At 38.5% G+C, this 26,068-nt stretch overlaps 4 protein-coding genes across 7 annotated transcripts in view; 1 reads left to right on the forward strand and 3 right to left on the reverse strand.

The window, feature by feature from the left end:
• Positions 1 to 26,068, forward strand: part of LOC121913150 (oocyte zinc finger protein XlCOF22-like) — a 45,220-nt gene that overhangs the window by 11,521 nt on the left and 7,631 nt on the right. The window contains exon 2 of one of the 3 annotated variants that reach the window (XM_042435833.1): positions 22,780 to 24,208. The exons of the other annotated variants lie outside the window; for them this stretch is intronic. Coding sequence (XP_042291767.1) covers positions 22,780 to 24,116 — 1,337 coding nt within the window. The 3' untranslated portion in view covers positions 24,117 to 24,208. Of the gene's footprint in view, positions 1 to 22,779; positions 24,209 to 26,068 lie in introns of those variants that run through there. 3 annotated transcript variants of the gene reach the window in all.
• Positions 886 to 26,068, reverse strand: part of LOC121913174 (gastrula zinc finger protein XlCGF57.1-like) — a 44,584-nt gene continuing 19,401 nt past the window's right edge. Inside the window, exon 2 of the mRNA XM_042435864.1 lies at positions 886 to 2,036. Coding sequence (XP_042291798.1) covers positions 979 to 2,036 — 1,058 coding nt within the window. The 3' untranslated portion in view covers positions 886 to 978. The remainder of the gene's footprint in view (positions 2,037 to 26,068) is intronic.
• LOC121913138 (gastrula zinc finger protein XlCGF57.1-like) overlaps positions 8,845 to 26,068 on the reverse strand; it is a 72,661-nt gene continuing 55,437 nt past the window's right edge. The window contains exons 1-2 of one of the 2 annotated variants that reach the window (XM_042435815.1): positions 12,985 to 13,322; positions 8,845 to 11,563 (exon numbers count right to left, since the gene is read on the reverse strand). In XM_042435815.1, coding sequence (XP_042291749.1) covers positions 9,186 to 11,563; positions 12,985 to 13,048 — 2,442 coding nt within the window. In that variant the 5' untranslated portion in view covers positions 13,049 to 13,322 and the 3' untranslated portion in view covers positions 8,845 to 9,185. Of the gene's footprint in view, positions 11,564 to 12,984; positions 13,323 to 26,068 lie in introns of those variants that run through there. The other variant, XM_042435814.1, reaches the window with a different exon arrangement.
• Positions 15,582 to 18,702, reverse strand: LOC121913194 (gastrula zinc finger protein XlCGF8.2DB-like). The gene is made up of 2 exons (XM_042435895.1): positions 18,565 to 18,702; positions 15,582 to 16,645 (listed from the first exon to the last, which is right to left on the reverse strand). Exons 1-2 carry the CDS (start codon positions 18,611 to 18,613, stop codon positions 15,636 to 15,638), a joined length of 1,059 nt encoding a protein of 352 aa, XP_042291829.1. The 5' UTR covers positions 18,614 to 18,702; the 3' UTR covers positions 15,582 to 15,635.

Consider the following 26,068-nt stretch of genomic DNA (forward strand, 5'->3'; position numbering starts at 1 on the left):
GTAAACATGAAGAGAGCAAGGCGACGTTTGGTGTGGGACCATTTCGAGCTAAAAAACAACAAAACTCATTGTAAACATTGCAACGCCGTGTATACCTACAACACAACAACGACCCCACTGATGCAATGAATCCTCCTCCTCCTCTCAACCTACCATCACCTCAGTGCATGGAGGAGCTGCGATGCACAGCGGACAATACCTCTGCATCCCCGCAACGTCGCTCCCTTCAGAGCGGGTGCTTTCAGCTGCTGGACTAACTGTCACCAGGCTGTGTGAACACGTTGACATGCTCATCTTCCTCAACAACAACCAGTAGGCTGTAGTAACTTTATTCTCTCGGCTGTGTGCCTATTGGATTTATTCAAGTTACATTTAGGTAAAAATTGTCAGCACTGAATAATATATATATATTTTTTTACATATTATCGTTTGATATGATTTATGATTTTTTTGAATTGTGTCTAACAATTGTGTTTTTACCATGAGCGCCGTAGATTTGGCTTGTTAATTTGCGGAAGTTTGGCTCAGAGCCTCGGGCTCAACTGCCTTTACGAGCGCGCCACATATCCTTTTTGTTTTGTTTTCTGTTTAACAGCTTAACTGCCTGTATAAGAAGACTGGTGTTGGTCTATAATTTCTTCTTGGAATAAAGATTTCATTGAGGAAAAACGCGCTTTCTTTAGTATTTTCTGCCATAGGCATTTTTAATACATATTACAAAAAAGATTAACTGACAATTGATCGTTAATTTTCCCGATGATCGATTAAGGAAATTTCTTCAAATGCCCATCCCTGGTTGCCATCTGTTCAGTTGAGCTGCTGAGGACTCATCAACACACTTGTGTCTTTTGAACTGTGTAGACCGACTGAGTCTCAGGTAACAAACACTGCAATAAAACTGTTTCCCCCCTTTGTGGACAGCCAGGTAGCTTGACAGATGTACCTTTTGTATAAATCCTTTTAGCACAAACTGAGCAGCTAAATGGTTTCTCTTGAATGGATTCTCATGTGTCTCTTCAGATTTGCCTTTTTGTTAAATCTAAAACAACAAAAGGAGCAGCTAAATGGCTTCTCTCCTGTGTGGATTCTCATGTGTCTCTGCAGATATCTTTTGAAGACAAATTGTTTACCACATTCAGTGCAACTAAACGTCTCCTCTCCTGTGTGAATTCTCATGTGTAGCTGCAGAGTCACCTTCTGGTTGAATTTTTTACCACAAACTGAGCAACTAAATGATTTTTCTCCTGTGTGAATTCTCTTATGTTTCCTAAGAGACCCATTGCACACAAATCTTTTACCACAAACTGAGCAACTAAAGGGTTTCTCTCCTGTGTGAGTTTTCAGATGGTACTCCAGACCTGACTGAGTAAAAGATTTACCACAAACTGAGCAACTGAAAGGTTTCTCTCCTGTGTGAATTCTCATATGTCTCCTAAGAGACCCCTTGCATACTAATTTTTTACCACAAACTGAGCAACTGAAAGGTTTCTCTCCTGTGTGCATTCTTCGGTGTATGATCAGGTGTCCCTTTTGGCAAAATTTTTTACCACACTCGGAGCAGCTAAATGATTTCTTTCTAGTATTACAACTCATATGAGACTTTAAACCTGACTGAGGTGCACTAGTCTCCTTCCATTCATCACTGTCTTCGGTCTCGGTCTTTGAAGAGTTTGAAATCTTGTCATCAGTATCTGGTTGTAAATGTCTATCTGGATCTGAGTTCCTGGCTGGTTCTGGTCCTCCACAGTCCTCTCCATCAGCTTCTGTTTTCATCTGTTCAGTTTGTCTTTGATGAAGCTGTGAGGACTGAGGTTTCTCTTCATCATCTTCAGTCTTCACAGGGACAGGAGTGAATGTGAACTGGGTGATCTCAGCCTCTTCCAGTACTTGAAGCTGCTCTCCCTCCTGACTGGTCCAGAGTTCCTCCTGTTCCTCTTTAATGTGTGGGGGCTCTGGGTCCTGCTGGTCCAGATTGAAGTTCCACTCCTGCTGCTCTTCTTCACCAACAATCACTTTTCGCACATCTAAAGGTAAAGCTGAAACACAGACCGACAGCTATTAATGTAAACACATGAACTTTTGTTCAATCAAACTTTATAACCATATTTTATGTTAAATGTACCCTGTAGGGTTTTTAAACACAACCAGCACTACAGAGCAATATTTTTATGAGTGGGTGACAAAACAAGTGGATATTTTCCAAAGTTACAGTCTTTTTTTAATCAAGAAGTCATGCTTTTGGAGTTTCCATGCTGAGCTGCAGTGCAGGGATAGTAACACAAGAAAAATTTCCAGGGTTGAAAACAACAATTATTTTCATGATTGATTAATCTGTTGATTAATTTTTCGATGAATCGGATTTGTTGTTTGGTCTATAAAATGTGTGAAAATAGTGAAAAATGTCGATCAGAGTTTTGTAAAGCGCAGGATGCAACCTGAAATCTGTTGTTTTTATTTAAGATATTGAATTTACTGACATGGAGAATTAAAGAAACCAGAAAATATTCACATCTGAAAAGCTTTTTTCTTAAAAAATTACTTCAATAGTAATAATAATTCATCAAAATAGTTGGCGATTAATTTAATGGTTCCCAACTAATTGATTAATTGACTAATTGTTGCAGCTCTTTCCACAACCCGAAGATATTCAGTTTACTGTCAGAAGACTAAACAAACCAGAAAATATTCACATTTAAGAAGCTGGATGCAAAGATTTTTTCTTTTAAAATTGTCAAAACAATAAATCGATTATCAAAATAGTGACTAATTTTCTGTCAATTGACAAATCGATTAATCGTTGCAGCTGTAGAAATTTTTACTAAAGACAGTAACTTTGGAAGACATCCGATGGATTTGATTACCTCAGACTGCTGAATATGACTAATAACTTCAGATCAACTTTTAAATACTTGGTCTAGGGAACAGATGTGCTAAAAATTCTAAATTCAACATTCGCTTCCTTCGTTGTTCCTACGTCACAGCCTTCTTGAGCAGGTGGACTGCTGTAGGATACAATGAAAGCATAGAGAATAGCTAAATAAATTAACCTTATGTTTAGGTCTCTGATTAATGAACATTTCCATCACTGCTATGTCTACATTAAGCAAGCTAAATTATAAAACCCTGTTTTCGAGCCAAAACGATATGCTCCCACAGCAGGAATTTCAGCTTGTTTCCGCAAATACCACCATCCACATCAAAAAGCCAAAATGGGTAATTTTCCTCCTACTGGACATATGCGGAGGACAGATGAGCAAGTTAGCCACAGAAAACCAGCGAAGAAGAAAAGGTATACTGTTTCTGTGGCGGCTTCCTGAAATTTAGTTTACTAGTACAGTGCCCGTTCAAATCGTGCCTGTTTGGAACTTATTATTTCTCGAGAACCACATATATATGTATCAACTGACAAACTTATCAATTAAAACGATATGGATTCATTAAATTAAATGGTTTTAATCAAGACAGAAACTTCACCAGTGAGACTAAACTGAGGTTGAACCATAGAAGCAGTTTACGGCCTTCCATTGGTTGATTCTGCCGCCAATCAAATACGTCTTCACTCCTACTGGTTAGTTTTACTGCCTACACATCTGTTTTTTCTCCTGTGTGCATTTGTTCTTCTCTCTCGGTCAGTTTCACTGAGCAGGGTGATGACAGTGTTTACATCAAACAGCCCCTGCTGCACTCAGACATGGAGCTGAGCGTCCCGCTGTTTGCTTTTTTATTCAAAATGTATTAATATTAAACGTGTTGCGTGTCCAAATTGCACCAAAAGAGCGTCTGTCTCCGGAGTAAATCACCCGTTGAGTGTTTAATGTTTGTGTAGCGACTACTTTTCAAAAAAGGCCGCTAAGAGACTTAGTAGGCTCCTATATGTGACACGTCCATACAAACCTATCCCGATGTCCAGATAACGTTTTACTGATGTTTTATGGAAAAAATAAACAAAAATGAAAGAGTCTGACAAGCAGCTGTTGCACAAAAAATATACGTAAAATGCAATCTGACTGTGAAAATAAAGTGATGAACAGACGATGGTGATCATAGTAACAATGGTGACGATGGTGATCATAGTAACAATGGCGACGGTCAACAGAAAATATCAGAGCTCTACCAACTCCCTTTGTCCAAAACTCCCGCCACCACCTAAGTGAACAGGTTAAATAATGAGGAAACCACACCCATGTGTCAAGCAACGTAAGTGACGCAATACGTGATGCCCACGTCAATATATAAATAGAAATAAAAAAAGCTCAGTTTTCCCCGTACACACTACACACCAAGTCGGCCTCTTCACATTTACACACTATGGAGGCTGTTTGGAATAACTCTGTTTTCAAGGGAGAAAAATGCTATTTTAGTCTGGATGGAGAAACAAAATGGAGAGAAGATGCATTTTATTTAACCGGCTTAGTGTGGACATTATCTTAATCTGTCAATTATCATTTGGTCTGTAAAATTATAGACCAGTTTTCAAAATATTCAAATGTGTTGTTTTGACCGACCAACTGCCAAAAACCGAAAATATATTCAGTTTAATATCAAAGAAGAAAACCAGCAAATTTAACATTTGAGTAACTGGAACTCAGAATTTGGGTGATTTTTTCCTTCATTTCTTTACTATTAAAATAACTGCAGATGAATTTTCTATTGATTGATTGTTTCACTTTCCATGGTAACATTTCTAGATATGATTCAAATGATTAACGTAGAGCTGCAACTAATGATTATTTATATTACGGATTAATCCGCAGATTATTTTCTTGATTAATCAATTAGTCGTTTGACTATACTTCCATAAAATGTCAGAAAATGGTGAAAAATATCAACCAGTGTTTCCAAAACCCCATGATTGACATCCTTAAATGTCTTGTTTTATCCACAACCCAAAGATATTCAGTTTACTGTCATAGAGGAGTTAAGAAACCAGGAAATATTAACATTTAAGAATTTGAACTTTTTTCTTTAAAAATGACTCAAAATGATTAATTGGTTATAAAAACAGTTGGAGGTTAATTTAATAGCTGACAATTAATCGATTAATGGACTAAATGGGTCCAGGAATCATCAGATAATTCATAATTCATTTGTAATTCAAAAACCAAAAAACGGTAAATCTGTTATTTATTTCAAAACAAAAAACAAAAAGATATTTTTGGTGTCAGAATCAAATAACAAAAAACCAATCAAACCCGGCCCATTTTTGGTTTTTGCCGATTCGTTTTATCGTTATTCCTTTTTGGATTGAATATCGAGCAGGTCTGCGGACATTCAGCCAATTCGTTTTTGCGTTTGGGACCAAAAACTGAAGTCACATGTTTTTTCCTTTTTTCCATTTAATCCAAAAATGCTGGCGTCTTCACCATAGCAACGGTCGCTGAGGATCATGGGTAGGCTAATGTAGCTGCTTCCGCTATCGTACAAAACTGACAAAAATACTTGGATTTCTAAACCAAAATTGAACGGTCTTTTGAATTTGGTTTTCTGGATTTTCGTTGGGAAACTAAAAAGGAATAGATCACGTGATTTTGTTTTTCGTTTAAAATGAAAAAAGGAAAAAAACCATGTGACTTCCGTTTTTGGTTTCAAACGCAAAAACGAATTGGCTGAATGTCCGCAGACCTGCTCGAAACACATAACAGATTTACCATTTTTGGTTTTTGAATTACAAATGAGTTATGAATTATCTGATGATACCTGGACCTAAATGTTGCAGCTCTATCTTTAACATTCCAGGCATCTCTAGTTCTAGTTGAACTTTGTGATGATGTTTCATTAAGGTTATTGTTGACATTCATCACACTTGTGGATTGAAGCCTGCAGACTGTAGGTCTATACTGGTTTACTAGGAGCAGATATAAAAAATGGAATAGGAATCACATTCTTATCCCCAGAACTTAAATCCGCACCACGGGGGATTGAACCTTCAACCTTAACTCTTGAATTGTTTGTTGTGTGTTCTATGTTATTAATACTGTAGCACTTTGAGTTTCACTGTGAATGAAAAGTCCGATACAAATTAAATGTGTATATTATTATTGTTGTTGTTATTATGAACTAGACATCTTTTCTTTTTTTTTTGGTGGGGGGGGGGGGGCGGGGTTCTGACATTTTATTGAAAAAAAAAACTAGCCGTTTAATCGAGAAAATAATCGATTAATCAACTAATGGTTGCAGCTGTCATTCAATCCTTCAGTCTTCAGTTTAGATGGGCTGTACAGAGCTAATAATATCAGAGTAAACTGTTTATGGTTTGCTTAATTTTAAACTCTTAATATCTGTAGCTGTTAGTTGTTGGTTCGTATCTTTCGGCCTTTAACATGAGCTAACTGCGGCTAACAGCCTGTACGGAGGGTTTAGCTGCTAGCGTTAGCTTAGCACTGACTCCCGGCCACATTAACAGAGTATTAACACGTTTCCAGCAACATAAAGACAACAAACCTGCTTTTCGCAGCTTTTTATCGGGTTTTAAAACCTCGTCCAGCAGCCTGCGGTGTCGGCGGTGGATCTCCTCTTCATACTCGGTTATTGTTTTCTCAAAATGTCCAAATATCTCCTCCACAGCCGCAGTTAGCCGCTGCTGGACGAAAACCTTCAGACCCTGAAGGCTGCACATTTTACACACAGCTCAGAAAATACTAATACTGGCGCTTTTCTGCTGTTATTAGGAGGTGTGTAAACCAAACTCTGTTCCCACTGCAACGCCTGATCAATACACACGATTACTTCCGGGTCACGTTTCAAAACTAAAGTTGATGAGAGACCGGAACAGGCCCACTCATATCAAAATAAAACATCTTCCGATTCAGGAGACTCCAAAACAAACAAACAAATAAATATACTACAAGTCTACAGTGGTAGAAGAAGTACTCCGATCCTTTACTGCAGTAAAAGCACCCAGACAGCAATGTAAAAATACTCCAAGTAAATGACCTGCATGAAAAAACCTACTACAGTAAAAGTACATAAGTATTATGAGCTTGATGTAGTTAAAGTATTGCAGTAAAAGTAGTGGTTTGGTCCCTCTGACTGATATATTATTATATATGACATCATTAGATTATTAATAGTGAAGCATCAGTGTTAGAGCAGCATGTTACTGTTGTAGCTGCTGGAGGTGGAGCTAGTTTACACTACTTTATATACAGTTAGCTAGTTTAGTCCAGTGGTTCCCAACCTAGGGGTCGGGCCCCTCCAAAGGGTCAGCAGATAAATCTGAGGGGTGGTGAGATGATTAATGGGAGAGGAAAGAAGAAAAAACAAAGTTCTGATACACAAATCTGTTTTCAGTTTTTGGACTTTTTCTCTAATCTTTGATTTTTGCTGAAATATTGGATCATTTGAACATTTATTGAAATGAAAGCATGTGAGAAGTTTAGAGGGAAAAATCACTATTTGGTGGAGCTGTTAACAACTCATAGACATGTGAAATGTGACCCCGACTACACACTGCTTTTTGTAAGACGTCAAAAGCCAAAAAGGTTGTAAAAAAATTTTTTTTTACAACCTATCGAACAGTGACCACATATTCTATTTTCTTTTGTTGGTCATGATTTTTTGTATTGTCCTTTTTCAGCGGCCAGTTTATGGTCACTGAGCCTGTTCTTGATTAGGATCTGTCTCTGCTTTCTCTCTCTGACGGAAGACAGATATTCTGCCATTTCATAATCTCTTTTTAGGGCCAGATAACAGTCTAATCTACTTTGGCTTTTAGTTTCTTCTTTCCAATGTTCCAGAAAGGTTTCTTTACATTACGTTATAATTTGCTTTACTCTGGTTGGTGTTTGGAAAGCAGTGTTGGTGTGAGACTGGTCAGAGTGTGTCAGAGGCTTTTGAACGTTGATTGTTGGTGTTTTTCTGTGTATGTGTAAAATGTATCCGCAAAATTCTGCGTGTAAAGATTCTGTTGGATATTTGTCCCAAAAGGTATCACTATGATGACTGAGTGGACGCCATACTTCACTACCATATAGCACAATGGGATGGATAACACTATCAAATATTTTAAGGTAGATTTTCATTGGAATTTGGAAATCCCTCCTTTGGAAGGTTGGTAACAGTTAGCAGTTGACAGCTAGCTAGGCTTTGATTTAAAAAAAAATATATCCAAAGATGATATTTCCTCGCCTGTTCTTGCTGTTTAATACTTTAACCTCTTCTTGAAAATCCTTTCTGAAGATTAATTGAAGGTTAGTTTGCAAAAAGTTTGAGACATATTTAGAACATTTTTTGTGCAGCTACTCTTATGGAATGTTTTGGTCATTATTACTTTACTCAAAATATCCCTTTTTGTGTGTTCCAAGCCAATTTCCACAACTTGGACCTTTAAACATGGTGCAGTCTGTAGTGGAAAGAGTAGAGTAGCACTTATGACTGTGTCTCTCCATTACAAAGCAAAGAATCTCTGTCTGTATGTATGTTTTCCCTTCGCATATCTCCAAAACCGTTCATCAGATCTACTTGATACCTGATGTATTGGTGAGGACTGAAGGAAGCGCATGAATGAAGGAAATGTATAAAAATACCTCATAAACAACATTAATTTGCTGCTTCTTCTGCCTGTGGAGTCAACAAGTGTAAATACAGATTAAGTTGAGTTATAGTTCATTCCAGAAGTGAAGTGGAAACCAGTACTGATCAGTATTAATACTCTAATGATGTCATATAATAATATATCAATCAGAAGGACCAAACCAAAGCCTGATATATATATTCCTCTGTGCCGTAGACCACCGTTACTGTCTGCACAGTATTATCTGCAACTTTATCACCAGGTGGAAAGAACAATATATCTGAAACTATGATTTAGTGTCAGTGAAAGACAAAGAAATCAGACAAAACACATTTTCCAAACTAACTGCGTCCTGTAAATTTATTTAAAGAATATGATGACATAACTGTACGACCACCGTCGACTCAGCGGGTCCAGTTACAGTTTACATTCACAGAGAGTGTAAGCACATTGAAGAGCATTCATTGCACGTGATTTTATTTTTGGAAAACTTGTGTGTAAATTTACAATGTGTTGAGTTAATAATGCCCCTCATGTCAGCTCTGCTCACTGTCTGAATTCATGGAGAGTTTCTCCTCCATGTGCCTCTTTAGATGGTCCCTGCAGCAAAATGACTCCTTAACAGTATTACTTAACACATCACTTTCTAAAACTTCATCGTAAGTAAGTAGTTTTAAATGACTATCTGGATCCACGTTGTTGGCTGGTTCTGATCTTGTATGTTATTGTCAATCATGACATTACTACTGATTGTTTTCTTTCCTGTGTGGATTCTCATGTGTCTGCTAACATCTCCACTGTATCTAAACGTTTTTTTACAAACTGTGCAACTGAACGGTTTTTCTCCTGTGTGAAGTCTCAGGTGACTTGTTAAGTTTCCCTTTTGAGAAAATCTTTTGCCACAGAAGGAGCAGCTAAATGGTTTCTCTCCCGTGTGAATTCTCATGTGTGCGTTCAGATGTGGCTTTCGACCAAACCTTTGACCACATTCAGAGCAGCTAAATGATCTCTGAGCAGCGTTACAGCTCATGTCACTTAAAGGGTCGTCATTATTTTTAAGAGTGTTTAAGTGTGACTGAGGTTTCCTTGTCTGTGGCCAATCATCATCACTGACGTCAGTCTCAGAAGAGTCTGAAGTCTTGTCATCACTGACTGGTTGTAAATATCTATCTGGATGTGAGTTCCTGGCTGGTTTTGATCCTCTACAGTCGTCTCCATCAGCTTTTCTTTTCATCAGTTCAGTGGAGCTGCTGGCTGGAGGCTCTGCCTCTCTGTTCTCCTCAGTTTGACTTAGATGAAACTGCGAGGACTCATCAACACACTTGTGTCTTGTGAGTTGTCTCAGCCAAGTGAATCTTTTTTTACAAACACTGCAACTGAATCTTTTCTCCTTTGTGTGCAGCGTCATGTGTCTTTGTAAGTTTGAACTTCGTGAAAAACATTTCTTACAGACTGGACAGTTGAAAGGTTTTTCTCCTGTGTGACATTTCATGTGTTCCTGTAGATGTGACTTCTGGACAAACGTTCTACCGCACTCAGAACAACTGAAAGGTTTCTCTCCAATATGAATCATCATGTGTCTTTTCAGATTTCTCGTGTAGACGAATCTTTTGCCGCACTCGGAGCAACTAAAGGCTTCCTTGCCACTATTCCAACTGTTATTTTTAGTTTTGTTTGAGGCTGATTTAGGTTCCCTTTTCTTATTCCAATCTTTGTCACTGTCATCAGGTTCAGAAGAGTCTGAAGTCCTGTCATCAGTATCTGGTTGTAAATGTCTATCTGGATATGAGTTTCTGGCTGGTCCACAGTCCTTTCCATTAGCTTCTGTTTCCATCTGTTCAGTTTGGTTCTGATGAAGCTGTGAGGACTGAGGTTCACTGGTCTCCTTCCAATTACCAACGTTGACTTCTGTCTTTGGTTCAGAGGGGTTTGAAGTCTTGACATCAGTATCTGCTTGTAAATATAAATGTGGTTTCTCTCCTGTGTGAGCCCTCCGGTGTATCTTTAAATATTTCTTGTTACACAATTTTCCTCCCATACGGAAGGTAGCTTTGGATTTCCCGCCAGTTTTACATTTCATGTCACTAACAGGCACTTTTTCTGCAGACCTTAAACCTGATTTAGGTTCACTGGTCTCCTTCCAATCATCGCTGTCATCAGTTTCAAGTTCAGAAGAGTCTGAAGTCTTGTCATCAGTATCAGATTGTAAATGTCTGTCTGGATGTGAGTTCCTGGCTGAGTCCTCTCCATCAGCTTCTGTCTTCATCTGTTCAGTTTGGCTTTGATGAAGCTGTGAGGATTTACAAACACACTTGTGTCTTGTGAGTTGACTCAGCCAAGTGAATCTTTTGCCACAAACACTGCAACTGAATCTTTTCTCCTTTGTGTGCAGCGTCATGTGTCTTTGTAAGTTTGAACTTCGTGAAAAACATTTCTTACAGACTGGACAGTTGAAAGGTTTTTCTCCTGTGTGACATCTCATGTGTTCGTGTAGATGTGACCTCTGGACAAATGTTCTACCGCACTCAGAACAACTGAAAGGTTTCTCTCCGATATGAATCATCATGTGTCTTTTCAGATTTGTCGTGTAGATGAATCCTTTGCCACATTCAGAGCAACTAAAGGCTTCCTTGCCACTATTCCAACTGTTATTTTTAGTTTTGTTTAAAGCTGACTTAAGGTCTATTGTCTTATTCCAAACTTTGTCGCTGTCATCAGGTTCAGAAGAGTCTGAAGTCCTGTCATCAGTATCTGATCCTCCACAGTCCTCTCCATCAGCTTCTGTTTCCATCTCCTCAGTTTGTCTTTGATGAAGCTGTGAGGACTGAGGTTTCTCTTCATCATCTTCAGTCTTCACAGGGACAGGAGTGAATGTGAACTTGGTGATATCAGCCTCCTCCAGCCCTTGAAGCTGCTCTCCCTCCTGATTGGTCCAGAGTTCCTCCTGTTCCTCTTTAATGTGTGGGGGCTCTGGGTCCTGCTGGTCCAGACTGGAGCTCCACTCCTGCTGCTCTTCACCAACAATCACTTTTCGCACATCTAAAGGTAAAGCTGAAACACAGACAGACAGATATTAAAGTAAACACATGGATCAAAGGTGATAACCATGTTTTATATGTGAAGTTTTGAGACACTCGTAGAAATGTAGAGCAGTATTTTTATGCTTTGGTGACAAAACAAGAGTAAATCAAATCAAGTGGATTTTTTCCAAAGTTGGTCTTTTTTAAACAAGATGTGCAGGGCTGCAACGATTAATCAATTAACTGATAAGTTTCCAAATATTAAATTAATTTGGATAATCGATTAATTGTTTTGAGTCTTTAAAGAAAATAATGTCCAAATTCTGATTCCAGCTTCTGGAATATTTTCTGGTTTCTTTAGTCTCTATGACAGTAAACTGAATATTTGGGTTGTGGATAAAACATTTGAGGACGTCGTCTTGAGCTTTTTCACAATTATCTGATATTTTATGGATCAAACAACTGATTAATCATGAAAATAATTGACAGATTAATGGATATTTAAAATAATCATCAGTTGCAGCTTTAAAGATGTTTCCATCCTGAGCTGCAGAGCAGGGATGAAACCAACAATTATTTTCATGATCAATGAATCTGTTGATTATTTTTCCGATGAATCAATTTGTTTTTCAGTCTATAAAATGTGTGAAAATAGTAAAAAATGTTGATTACTGTTTCCTAAAACATGAGATGCAACTGAAGTTTGTCGTTTTGTCTGAAAAACAGTCCAAACATATTCAGTTTACTGTCATAGAGGATTAAAGAGAATATTCACAATTTGAGAAACTTTTTTCTTAAAATGACTCCAAATGATTAATCAATTATCAAAACAGCTAGCAATTAATTTCATAGTTGACAACTAATTGATTAATCGACTGATCGTTGCAGCTCTATCCACAACCCAAAAGATATTCACTTTACTGTCAGAAGACTAAAGAAACCAGAAATATTAACATTTAAGAAGCTGGTATCAGAGAATTTGGACTTTTTTTTTTTTTTTTTTTTAAAAAGACCCCAAACAACCAATCGATTATCAAAAAGTTGGCGACTAATTTAATAGTTGGCAACTAATTAATTCATTGACAATTGTTGCAGCTTTACATGAATTAATTATTGAAAAATAAAACAATTTTGCTGCTTTGTCCAGTTTTTAAGGCTTTACATTTGCTTTACTTTCCTCTTTTATTAGTTTATAAACCATCAGAGCAACTTTCTGTACCTGCAGCCTGACAATCAATCAGAGATTTTACTGTGTAAGTTTAGATCTGTTTTACTGCCATGATGACTAAATGAAAGATCCCGCAGTGAATCACACAGCTAACACATTACAAACTAAGACACAACATGCAGAAAGACAAAATAAAACCTCACAGCAGGAGCGAGCTGCGGCTAACGTTAGCTTAGCTCTCCCTGCAGCGTTAGCGTGTTTTCAGCAGTAAAATCCGCACAAACCTTCTGTTCGCAGCTTCGTTTCAGGGTTTGAAAGGACATCCAGCACTTCACGGTGTCGGTCCATCTCTCCTCCCCTTACTATACTGAATACAGCCGTTTTCCTGCGGTTATTTACAGCCAGGCAGCGGATTCACTCCGCTCACTGCTCACATCATTAAAGCCGGAAAATACGACTTCCGGGGAAAAGGTTTCAAAATGAAAGCCTCTACGGCGGCCTGTTGGGTGTTTTATAAAATTCAGGAATAAATTCTAACTGGAATGAAAATAGCTACAGTCAAAAAGACTTGAAATGAATGCAGAATAATGGAGGAGTGCGCGAAAGTTAAACCGGAAACGGTTTCTTCTTCTTCTTCTTTGTGTTTATTGGCGGATTGCAAACCAACTTTAAAGGTCCATACCGCCACCTGCTGTATCATAGTGTGTAGATTCATGGCATTAAATTATCGGAACACTGATTGGTTTATAGAAATAAAATAGAAAAAAATAAAAAATTATTACATAACCTATCACCCACTTCTGATTCCCTGAAGTCTCACTAGTGAAACTCACTAGTGATTGTAAACTCCATTCCTGCTCTGTCCATATACTACATTTCTTAATGTCTCCTTCTCTGTATTATATTTACAACAGTGCATCATAATGTTTTCTACATCTTCCAGAATGTTGCACCACTGACACAGAGTTGATTGACTTTTCCACATTATATGAAACGTGGAACAAAAACCTTCCTGAACTTTAATGGTGTAACGACCACCTCCCCTCTGCCGTAAACTGTTTAACATGAACTGACCTCTTTTTCTTCTATGAGGGTTTTACGGCAGTTGACATGCATGATGTTGCATTACTGCCAACTTCACGTTTTATTTTCCCTCATTGTCCATTCATTTTAACACTGTCCCTCCAGAAAAAAAGGGCAATTTCACCACTTTTTTTTCCATCCAGACCACATTTGACCATGTCCAGAACAAAAACCTCTATATTTAGACTTAATAATAATAATCTAGAACAGATTTGACAAGTCTAAGTATAGTGTTTTTTGATCTGGATGGAAAAAGTTGTGAAATCGCCCTTTTTTTTGTTTGGTTTCATTAGCAAAATAAAGGTTTCACAAATCTGAAAGTGGGTTTAAACAATGTTAAGCCTTTTTCTACAATGTTTAACATTTCTTCACAAGTGTAAACGGAGCAAAAACGGAGAATCAACCACTAAAACAAACATTATTTAGGTTTCACTTAAAGGACCAGTGTCGAAGATTCAGTGGCATCTACTGGAACAGACTTGGCAGAAATGGAATTTAATAGTCATAGGTATGTTTTTATTAGCGTATAATCCCATGAAAATAATAATTTTGTGTTTTCGTTACCTTACAATGAGCCCTTTATATCTGCATAGGGAGCAGGTAACTGTTAACTCAAATTAAAATTACTGCAAAATAAACCAGAATGCAGGGAAAACTAAAGTCAAAGCTCCAGTCAGTGAGGATCATAATCCAAACCACCAATAAAGACTTTAATAATAATCACTAATAAAGGCTTTAAATTATTAAAAGATTCAGTCCTCGAGTGTGTGTAAAGGTTGGGCTGCCAGAGATGATTCCTCTAAACACAGACGCACCTCAAGCTGCCGTTTTATCTCCTGTGTTGTTTTCTTTGAATACCAAAGAGTTTAAAATCCACAGACTCTCACTTTAACTGACTAAAGTCTGCTGACAATACGACACTGATGGCTTCTGTGTGAAGGCGACACTGCAACAGATTTCATGTTTTAATCATGTCGTTTCTCTGCAGCAGCGCTGTTTGAAATAAAAGCACAGAGTTCATCTGATCCAGCAACACTCTGCTGATAAATGTCGACCTTTGACAATCACATGATCCTCTGTAGAAACTGTCAGCAGCAGCGCTGGAAGAAGTACTGAGATCCTTTACTGCAGTAAAAGTACCAATACAGCAAAGTAAAAATAGTAAAAGTAAAAGTCCTGCATGAAAAATGCTGCTCAAGTAAAAGTACATAAGTATTATGAGCTTGATGTAGTTAAAGTATTGCAGTAAAAGTACATAAGTATTATGAGCTTGATGTAGTTAAAGTATTGCAGTAAAAGTACATAAGTATTATGAGCTTGATGTAGTTAAAGTATTGCAGTAAAAGTACATAAATATTATGAGCTTCATGTAGTTGAAGTATTGCAGTAAAAGTACATAAGTATTATGAGCTTGATGTAGTTAAAGTATTGCAGTAAAAGTAGTGGTTTGGTCCCTCTGACTGATATATTATTATATATGACATCATTAGATTATTAATAGTGAAGCATCAGTGTTAGAGCAGCATGTTACTGTTGTAGCTGCTGGAGGTGGAGCTAGTTTACACTACTTTATATACAGTTAGCTAGTTTAGTCCAGTGGTTCCCAACCTAGGGGTCGGGGCCCTCCAAAGGGTCAGCAGATAAATCTGAGGGGTGGTGAGATGATTAATGGGAGAGGAAAGAAGAAAAAACAAAGTTCTGATACACAAATCTGTTTTCAGTTTTTGGACTTTTTCTCTAATCTTTGATTTTTACTGAAATATTGGATCATTTGAACATTTATTGAAATGAAAGCATGTGAGTTTATTATCATTTTTATTATGGTTTTTAATCTGAGTGAAACCAGAAATGTTTACTGCAAACTGAACAGCTTCTCTCCTGTGTGGACCGTCATGTGTTCTGTCAGAGCTGCTTTAATTAAAAAGCTTTTACCACAAAGCGAGCAGGCGTACAGTTTCTCTCCTGTGTGGAGTCTCGTGTGATGGGTCAACTTTGATTTGGAAGAAAAACATTTACTACACGAGGAGCAGTGGAATGGTTTCTCCCCTGTGTGGGTTCTCATGTGTGTCACGATATACTGTCGACATCGGAAACGCTTCAGACAAAACGAACAGCTGAAAGGTTTTTCTCCCGTGTGACATCTCATGTGACGACTCAAACTTTCACTCCTGGAAAATCTGTCACCGCAAACAGAGCAACTGAACGGTTTCTCTCCTGTGTGGATCCTCATGTGCTTCACAAGCTCTGACCTGCCTCTGAAATGTTTCTCACAAACTGTGCAGCTTAAAGGCTTTTCGTCTTCGTGAGACATCACATGTCTCTGCATAGACCTCTTGTGTCCAAATTCTTTACCACACTTGAAGCAACTATACGGTTTGCTGCTAGTGTACCAAACCACGCTACTGACACAGTCTTTTTTCCGACATGGACTTATTTTCACATCATTTAAACCTGACTGAGGTTCACTGGTCTCCTTCCAATCGTCACTGTCATCAGTGTCGGCTTCAGAGCAGTCTGAAGTCTTGTCATCAGTATCTGGATGTGAGTTCCTGGCTGGTTCTGATCCTCCACAGTCCTCTCCATCAGCTTCTGTTTTCATCTGTTCAGTTTGTCTTTGATGAAGCTGTGAGGACTGAGGTTTCTCTTCCTCATCTTCACTCTTCACAGGAACAAGAGTGAATGTGATCTTGTTGATATCAGCGTCCTCCAGCCCTTGAAGCTGCTCTCCCTCCTGACTGGTCCAGAGTTCCTCCTGTTCCTCTTTAATGTGTGAGGGTTCTGGGTCCTGCTGGTCCAGACTGGAGCTCCACTCCTGCTGCTCTTCTTTAATAATAATATTTTTGTTGACATCTGAAGGTGAAGCTGAAACACAGATAAACATATTAATGTATAATTTGACATTTGAACACCTGCTATTCCATGATACTGAGAACATACTGTAGGAGCTATTTATTAGTTGGTTGTTGTCTTATTAAAAATAATTAGTATTGTTTGATTATTCTAGATATTTGTTTTATTTAGATTAGATTTCAATAATATTTTCTTTTGCTAGCTTCTTGTTTCATTATTTGCTTGTTAATCATATTTAATTTTAGTTAACTAGTATTTTGTTTTTTCTTCGGGTAACCTTGTGGGAGGTTATACAGGAAGTTAGGCAGGTATAGGACCAGCATGCATCTGGATGGGCCATGATCTCTCTGTTCTTTTGTTTGTTTGCTTGCTTTTGAGGAATAAACCTTAAAGCTGGTGTGCAGGACTTTTGTCTCCCCCTTCTGGCAGTGAGAGTAAAAGGAGGCGCTCGGCTGTGAGTACAAAGACGTTACAAAGCGGACAGGAGGACGTTTCTCTCTGTTTGATAACGTTACAAGTAAAGTTAGACTTTTCCGTCCCACCCCAAAAAAATCATTTTAAAAAAGACGAGAGAAAAAGAGAGAGAGAGCAGCTGTGGTTAAGCGAGCTAGAGAGTGAAAGAAGAGATGGTGAATCAGATCAACATAATGTTATTTTTGGTTTGAATACAGCCTGCAGGCCTGCAGCACTATGATGTGCATCCTGAATGACAGGCACACAGAGAGGGCCCACGGGGATTTGTCCCAGTACGCCCGATGGCCAGTACATACTGGTCGTAGCCGGCTGTTGCAACTGTATTAACGGTGGATAAATCCAGCGAAATGACAGAGATACACAAATCAGAATTTGATCCATTGGGTCCAATAACATTTGGAAAGTGTAGAAGAGCTGCTGCCAGCACGGGAACGTCGTCCCTGACATGAGATTTGAAACTGTATACTGTAAATACAGAGACATTTATCTGGCGGCCTGATCAGCATTGTGTGAACTTGTTTGGTTTGAATGTAACGGACATTTATTTTTATGTAAAAGTTACGCGCTGCAGGTTTAAGAAATGCAAAACCTTTGCATGGACACTAGACATCACATGATGCTTCAGTTTAGTTTTTAATTCTTTAACTAGAAACACCACAAACATGATGCTTCAAGTTTCTCACATTTTGAGTAGCTTCTGCTTCTTTCGGTTTGATCTGTTCAGACTAAACAAAATCTAAATGTGCAGTGAGTGGTGTATACAGTTTTGAAATTGAATTTAAAAGACAAAAAGGAGACGTTTATTACCTCATAGGTTGGTAAGAACATCATATTCCCTCCAATGTTTTTAAAACATTCTTCCTGAAACTAATTTAATGAACGTCTGAGTGACAGAAGGGCTTCACACTGAGACTCTACAAACATTTAACCTCAAAATACAAAGAGTTAATAATTGACTCTGTTTGCTGTTCATGTTCTGTCTGGATCGCAGCAGATTTTATTATTGCAACACAACATTTACTCTGACAAAGTGACTGACATGTTATCAGCTGTGTTAATGCAAACACGAGTATTATCTGTGTTTTCTAGTTTTGTTTATTCAAATACAAACCTGAAAAACACACAAACTTAATGTCTGGATTTTCAGTGCAGGACCTTTCCTGTAATTGAGTATTTTTACATTGCTGTGTTGGTACTTTTACTGCAGTAAAGGATCTGAGTATTTCTTCCACTTCTTCCAGAGTTTGTTGAAGAAAAGCTGCAGATTAGTTTAAGTTACGTCTTTGTGGAACAGAACAACCAGAGTTTCCTTCATGTCACGGTGAACAAACTGGAATAAAACCCCAGGAGACAAAATAAAAACCTTTTAGCAGGAGCTAGCTGCAGCTAACAGTACTGTTTGGCTAACGTTAGCTTAGCACTGACATTAAACGTGTTTCCAGCAGAATAAAACAAACCTGTTTCATGTTTTAAAGCCACATGCAGCAGTCCGCGGTGTCGGTTCATCCTCACAGACTCTGACGCTTTTTCTGCCCTTTTTAGTCTTCAGTAAACTGGTTAATATGCTGTTTTTTTTATCAAGCGTTTACATAGCAACTACTACTTCCGGGACGGTTTTACAAAATAAAGCTCCAACTGCTGTATTATACCAGTGGTAGTCAAATAGGTTTGGGTCTGTTTTGACCTTTTGTTTACATCAGAACTTTTGCTTTTTTTTATTTATTTTTTTACAAATCTACTGTAGATGACAAAATTAACAGAAGGCTCTTGTAAATCCCAATGAAACTAACTTAAAGATCCCCTCCAGACATGTTTGACCGTACATAAAATACTTCAAAACTAGTTGTGCTGTCACAAATCATGCTCGTAGGCCTGTCCCTTAAAATCAGATTTTTAATGAGCACATGAGCACAGAGGAAATTTTCTACTTTTCAGTCCTCCAGTGTCAAACTCTGCACAAGTCCAATATCACAAATCACAAATTTGCCTCAGGGGTCTCTACAGTCAATACAATACAACATCCTCTGTCCTTAGACCCTTGATTTGAATAAGGAAAAACTCCCTAAAAAATCTTTAACGGGGAAAACAAAAATGGAAGAAACCTCAGGAAGAGCAACAGAGGATTGATCCCTCACCCAGGACGGACAGACGTGCAATAGTGTGCATAACAGAACATGAATTTACAGAATACAGCATTGAGCAGGATAACAGGACCTGTGCTACGTGACCTTCATCACCATGGAGACCTTGCAGGAGGACAGACTACACCTGCACACAGCGGAGACTCACATCACACCATCACATACACGGGAGAAGAGACAAGAAAAGACAAATGATGAAGACTAAATGATGGGGAACCAGATCTAAAACCTCAGGAGATGACACTGAAAGCCAGGGAAGCAGAGCGGTTCCAGGATGGGTCCTGATCTAGCAAGAGATGCCCGAGAGACAAGAGAGGACAAGAGGAGAAAACAGGGAGAGAAGAGACGGGCACACAGCTCAGACACTCGCTCGTGGAACAAAGCAGTTTATAAAGCCACTGAACGTTAGTTTAGTTTAGGACTGGAGTTCACCAGATGTGTTTGTCTGTTACTTTTGTGTGGGTCCCTGCCCATGTTGGAATCGATAGGAATGAGAAGGTGGATAAAGCAGCAAAAAGGGCTTTGAAGAGTGAGTTATCTTCTGTTTAAAACTTAAAGAGAAGGGGGAAGATCTCATCAGATAAACACTGGTTACTAATGATTCAATGTGGTTAATTATTTTCTAAGAACTTTGAGAAGAAACATGATCCTCAACTCTATCTGATGAGGAAGGCTGCCAGGTGTGGCTGGAAGCTTCAGAAACCATGAAGTACACTTACTCAGGTACTGCACTTAATTACAGTTTTGAGGTACTTGTACTTTACTTGAGTATTTCCATGTGATGCTACTTTCTACATTTCAGAGGGAAATATTGTACTTTCTACTCCACTACATTTATTTGACAGCTTTAGTTACTTTTCAGATGAAGATTTGACACAATGGATAATATAACAAGCTTTTAAAATACAACACATTGTTAAAGATGAAACCAGTGGTTTCCAACCTTTTTGTCTTTTGACGTCTTACAAAAAGCAGTGTGTAGTCGGGGTCACATTTCACATGTCTATGAGTTGTTAACAGCTCCACCAAATAGTGATTTTTCCCTCTAAACTTCTCACATGCTTTCATTTCAATAAATGTTCAAATGATCCAATATTTCAGCAAAAATCAAAGATTAGAGAAAAAGTCCAAAAACTGAAAACAGATTTGTGTATCAGAACTTTGTTTTTTCTTCTTTCCTCTCCCATTAATCATCTCACCACCCCTCAGATTTATCTGCTGACCCTTTGGAGGGGCCCGACCCCTAGGTTGGGAACCACTGGACTAAACTAGCTAACTGTATATAAAGTAGTGTAAACTAGCTCCACCTCCAGCAGCTACAACAGTAACATGCTGCTTTAACACTGATGCTTCAGTTTGTTTGTTTTTTAGACTCTCCTAAATGGGAAGATGTTTTATTTTGATATGAGTGGGCGGATTCGGGTCTGTCATCAACTTTAATTTTTGAAATATTACCCGGAAGTAATCGTGTGTATTGATCAGGCGTTGCAGTGGGAACAGAGTTTGGTTTACACACCTCCTAATAACAGCAGAAAAGCGCCAGTATTAGTATTTTCTGAGCTGTGTGTAAAATGTGCAGCCTTCAGGGTCTGAAGGTTTTCGTCCAGCAGCGGCTAACTGCGGCTGTGGAGGAGATATTTGGACATTTTGAGAAAACAATAACCGAGTATGAAGAGGAGATCCACCGCCGACACCGCAGGCTGCTGGACGAGGTTTTAAAACCCGATAAAAAGCTGCGAAAAGCAGGTTTGTTGTCTTTATGTTGCTGGAAACGTGTTAATACTCTGTTAATGTGGCCGGGGGTCAGTGCTAAGCTAACGCTAGCAGCTAAACCCTCCGTACAGGCTGTTAGCCGCAGTTAGCTCATGTTAAAGGCCGATATATACGAACCAACAACTAACAACTGTAGTTATTAAGAGTTTTAAATTAAGCAAACCATAAACAGTTTACCTTGATATTATTAGCTCTGTACAGCCCATCTAAACTGAAGACTGAAGAGCTGAATGACAGCTGCAACGATTAGTCAATCAAAGATATTGATATTTAAAATTGTACCGGACTTTTCATTCATAGTGAAACTCAAAGTGCTACAGTATTAATAACATAGAACACACAACAAAGACTTCAAGAGTTAAGATTAAAAAAAAGGTCTTTAGGCCTTTAAACAAGTGTGGTGCAGCAGAACAGAAGGCTCGGTCCCCCATGATGCGGAGCTTAGTACTGGGGGGGCCGTGGTGCGGAGCCCTGCGGGCCCTGAGGAGCAAGCTGCTGGCAGATCTGAGCGTGCGGATGGAGGTTTGTGATGGATTTGTATGTGAGTAGCAGGACTTTGTAGTCCATCCTGAAGAGGACAGGGAGCCAGTGCAATGATAACAGTATTGACGTGTTTTCACTCTCATCAGGATCCTGGCAGCTCTGTTGTGAATGGACTGGAGCTCCTGGATGCTCCTACCAGGGATCCCTGTGAGGAGCACAGTGGTCCAGTCTGGAAGAGATAAAGAAATGGACAAGTTTCTCTGGATCTGACAGGGTTAGACAGGGCTGGAGTTTACAGATGATTTTGAGATGGTAGAAAGCGATTTGGCATAGATTTCTTTTATGGTTATCAAAAGTCTGCTGAGGGTCAAACCTAACACCCAGATTAGTGACTGAGGAGGAAATGGGGATGTCCTGGCCTTCAGAGGTGAGAGGAGGTATGGGGGATGACTGAATATTATTATTAGCAGTAGTAGTAGTATCAATATTTATGTACTTACTGTCATAGAGGACTAAAGAAACCAGAAAACATTTAAAAGGCTGGAGACAGAGAATTTTGACATTTAATTTTCTGATTCCAGCTTCTTTTACCCATTTTGGCATTTTAATGTGGACAGAGATATTTGCAGAAATGAGCTGAATCTCCATGTCGTTTTTTGCTTAAAAATACTGTTTTAAAATTGAGCTGGCTTAATGTAAACATAGTCTTATTTCAATTACTTAAATACTCATTAATCAGAGCCCTTAACTGAATGTCCATTTATTTAACTGTTAACCAAGATTTCAACTAACAATTATGTTCGATTAATCTGTTGATTATATTCACGATTAATTGTTTAGTTGTTTGGGCCATAAAATGGCAGATAATGATGAAAAGTCCAAGGTGACGTCAACTGTCTTGTTTTGATTACTGTCATAGACGACTAAAGAAACCAGAAAATATTCACATTTAAGAATCTTGAGTCAGAGAGTTTTGATTACTCAAAGCAATTAACCAATTATCAAAAAATGCACCAATTAACTTAATAGTTGAAGATCAATGGATTAATCAACCAATTATTGCAGCTCTACACTTTTTCTTTAAAAAAAGACTACTTTTGGAAAATATCCACTTGATTTGATTTACTCTAGTTTTGTCGCCCACTCATGAAAATATCACCCCATAACACTACCAGTGTTTGAAAACTCCACACGGTACCTTAATCATAAAATATGGTTATCAAGCTTCATTGAACAGTTCATGTGTTTACATTAATAGCTGTCTGTCTGTTTCAGCTTTACCTTTAGATGTGCGAAAAGTGATTGTTGGTGAAGAAGAGCAGCGGGAGAGAAGCTCCAGTCTGGACCAGGAGGACCCAGGGCCCCCACACATTAAAGAGGAACAGGAGGAACTCTGGACCAGTCAGGAGGGAGAGCAGCTTCAAGGGCTGGAGGAGGCTGATATCACCAAGTTCACCTTCACTCCTGTCCCTGTGACAATTGGAGATGATGAAGAGAAACCTCAGTCCTCAAAGCTTCATCAAAGAAAAACTGAACTGATTGAAACAGAAGCTGATGGACAAGACTGTGGAGGATCAGAACCAGCCAGGAACTCACATCCAGATAGACTTTTACAACCAGATACTGATGACAAGACCTCAGACTGCTCTGAAGCGGACACTGATGACAGTGACGAATGGAAGGAGACCAGTGAACCTCAGTCCTCACAGCTTCATCAAAGTCAAACTGAACAGATGAAAACAGAAGCTGATGGAGAGGACTGTGGAGGATCAGATCCAGCCAGGAACTCACATCCAGATAAACATTTACAACCTGATACTGATGACAAGATTTCAAACTCTTCTGCGACTGATACTGACGACAGTGATGAATGGAAGGAGACCAGTGAACCTCAGTCAGATTTAAAGTCTCAAATGAGTTGTAATACTAGCAAGAAATCATTTAGCTGCTCCGAGTGTGATAAAAAATTTAGCCAAAAGGGACACCTGATCATACACCAGAGAATTCACACAGGGGAGAAACCTTTCAGTTGCTCAGTTTGTGGTAAAAGATTTGTATGTGAGGGGTCTCTTAGGAGGCATATGAGAATTCACACAGGGGAGAACCCCTTTAGTTGCTCAGTTTGTGGTAAAAGATTAGTATGCAAGGGGTCTCTTAGAAGACATATGACAATTCACACAGGAGAGAAACCCTTTAGTTGCTCAGTTTGTGGTAAATCTTTTACTCAGTCAGGTCTGGAGTACCATCTGAAAACTCACACAGGAGAGAAACCCTTTAGTTGCTCAGTTTGTGGTAAAAGATTTGTATGCAAGGGGTCTCTTAGGCGACATAAGAGAATTCACACAGGAGAAAAACCATTTAGTTGCTCAGTTTGTGGTAAAAGATTCAACCGGAAGGTGACTCTGCAGCTACACATGAGAATTCACACAGGGGAGAAGACATTTAGCTGCTCTGTATGTGGTAAACAATTTGGTTTCAAAAGATATCTCCAGGGACACATGAGAATCCACACAGGAGAGAAGCCATTTAGCTGCTCCTTTTGTTGTTTTAGATTTAACAAAAAGGGAAATCTGCAGAGACACATGAGAATCCATTCAAGAGAAACCCTTTAGCTGCTCAGTTTGTGCTACAAATATTTATACAAAAGGTACATCTGTCAAGCTACCTGGCTGTCCAAAAAGGGGGGGAAACAGTTTTATTGCAGTATTTTCTACCAAAGATTCAGCCAGTCTACACAGTTCAAAAGACACAAGTGTGTTGATGAGTCCTCAGTATGCCAGTCCTCAACTGAAACGGATGGAAACAAGCTGATGGAGAGGACTGTGGAGGATCACAACCAGCTGGGAACTCACATCCAGATAGACATTTACAACCAGTTAGTGCTGACAAGGTTTCAGACTCTCCTGAACCTTAGACAATGATTATTATTGGAAGGAGACCATTGAACCTCAGTCAGGTTTAGACATCATATGTTTTCCTTTTAAGTGATATGGGATGTGACCAAGCAGCAACCTCCAAGGCTGTAAAATGAAGCCAAAAACTGCAGTTCCTTGTAGCCACTTGAGGCTCCAAAAGCGAGTCAATCCCCATAGACCCCCATGTTTACAGCCTGGTACAAAAAACGGTTTTGGTCTCTGTTGCTAATTTCCTCTTTCATGACAACTGTACGGGGGGTGAATTTTTTTATAACTCACCCGTTTAAATTTTATTAAGCTGTAAAGTTATGCATAATGAAGGACATGGCTGCTTTGAGTGACAGGTCCGCCAGCCGCTAGGTGGCTTGTTTCAGCCATTTGGCCCGCCTCTTTGCCCATTTTTGATTGGCTGGGAGTTAGGCAAAGTCACGCACTGCCAAGATGGCGATGGCCGTAGCGGCTCACTTTGAGCTTCAAAACCGCTCTTCAGAAACCAACGAGTGACGTCACGGTAACGACGTCCATATTTTTATACAATCTATGGTTGTAATACTGGCTTAAAAACTTTCTTTTTTCTCGTGTTATTGAACTCATCCAGGAGGGAAATTTTTCAGTCGCTTGTGTTTATTTCACACAAGAGGAAATGTCTACAAACGTGTTACTGTTTATGGCAAAGGTTTTTCCTGGTGGTGTCTTTTTTTTTTAATCGACTGAGTTTCACTATAAATAGTACTGTGTGTTTGTGGTATTAACAGCAGTAAGTGCTCAAGAAGATTTTAAAATTGAAATGACTATCAACACAAATTGGTCAACAGTAATGTTAAAAGACACACAAGCCAAACTGACTGCTTTTGGTGATTGTGCTTGAAGGGTGAACTGGCCAAAAAAGTTGAGTAATTAAGGAGAGTCTAAATACATATGAGAACCAGGAAGAAATGAGATTTAACTGAAAGCTTTAATAAGACGACGGAGCTCCATCTTCTCAATGTAGTCATGAAATTAAAAAAGGTGTTTTATAATTTGTTCAGAATTTTAATGTTAAATATATGAATGAATTCATCCATATATTAAGGGTTTTCAAAAAATATTCATGTCAGGAGTTGATAGTGACAGTGATGATTACAGTTGTGTGTAATATAGATGCTGTTTTTTAAAGTTTGGAAACAGTTTTATACTGTTTGCTTTTCCTTCTATGATCTTTCATGTTTTTTTTGTCATGAACTATGATCTTGAAATAAAATTAACTGAATAAAGTGAATAGATTTGTGTATCATTAACAGTGAGACAAGGAGGTCTGTGGAAACTTTTACGATACGTCAGGAAATAAAGTGTGTGAGTGAGCCTTAATGATCTAATTGTTAATATTCCAGCTGTGTTGGTCTGATTATTACAAATTACATTATTAATGATTTGCCATAATTAGGGATATTCACTTTTATGTTAATTTATTAATTATCAATAATATAAGTTGGAACCAGCTTGTCACACAAAAATAGGTCCATGTGACAGAAAACTGGCTGGTATGAAAACAAGTCTTTGTATGAAAAGGGCTTCGTTGGATCACAAAAACTTTCTGATCTTAATGAAGAAGAACTGATCTAAATAGTGTTTCTGTGGTTGCTAATAGATATCAATATGTTTATAAGACT

The sequence above is a fragment of the Thunnus maccoyii genome, chromosome 15, assembly GCF_910596095.1.
Source record: "Thunnus maccoyii chromosome 15, fThuMac1.1, whole genome shotgun sequence".
Taxonomy (NCBI): Eukaryota; Metazoa; Chordata; class Actinopteri; order Scombriformes; family Scombridae; genus Thunnus; species Thunnus maccoyii.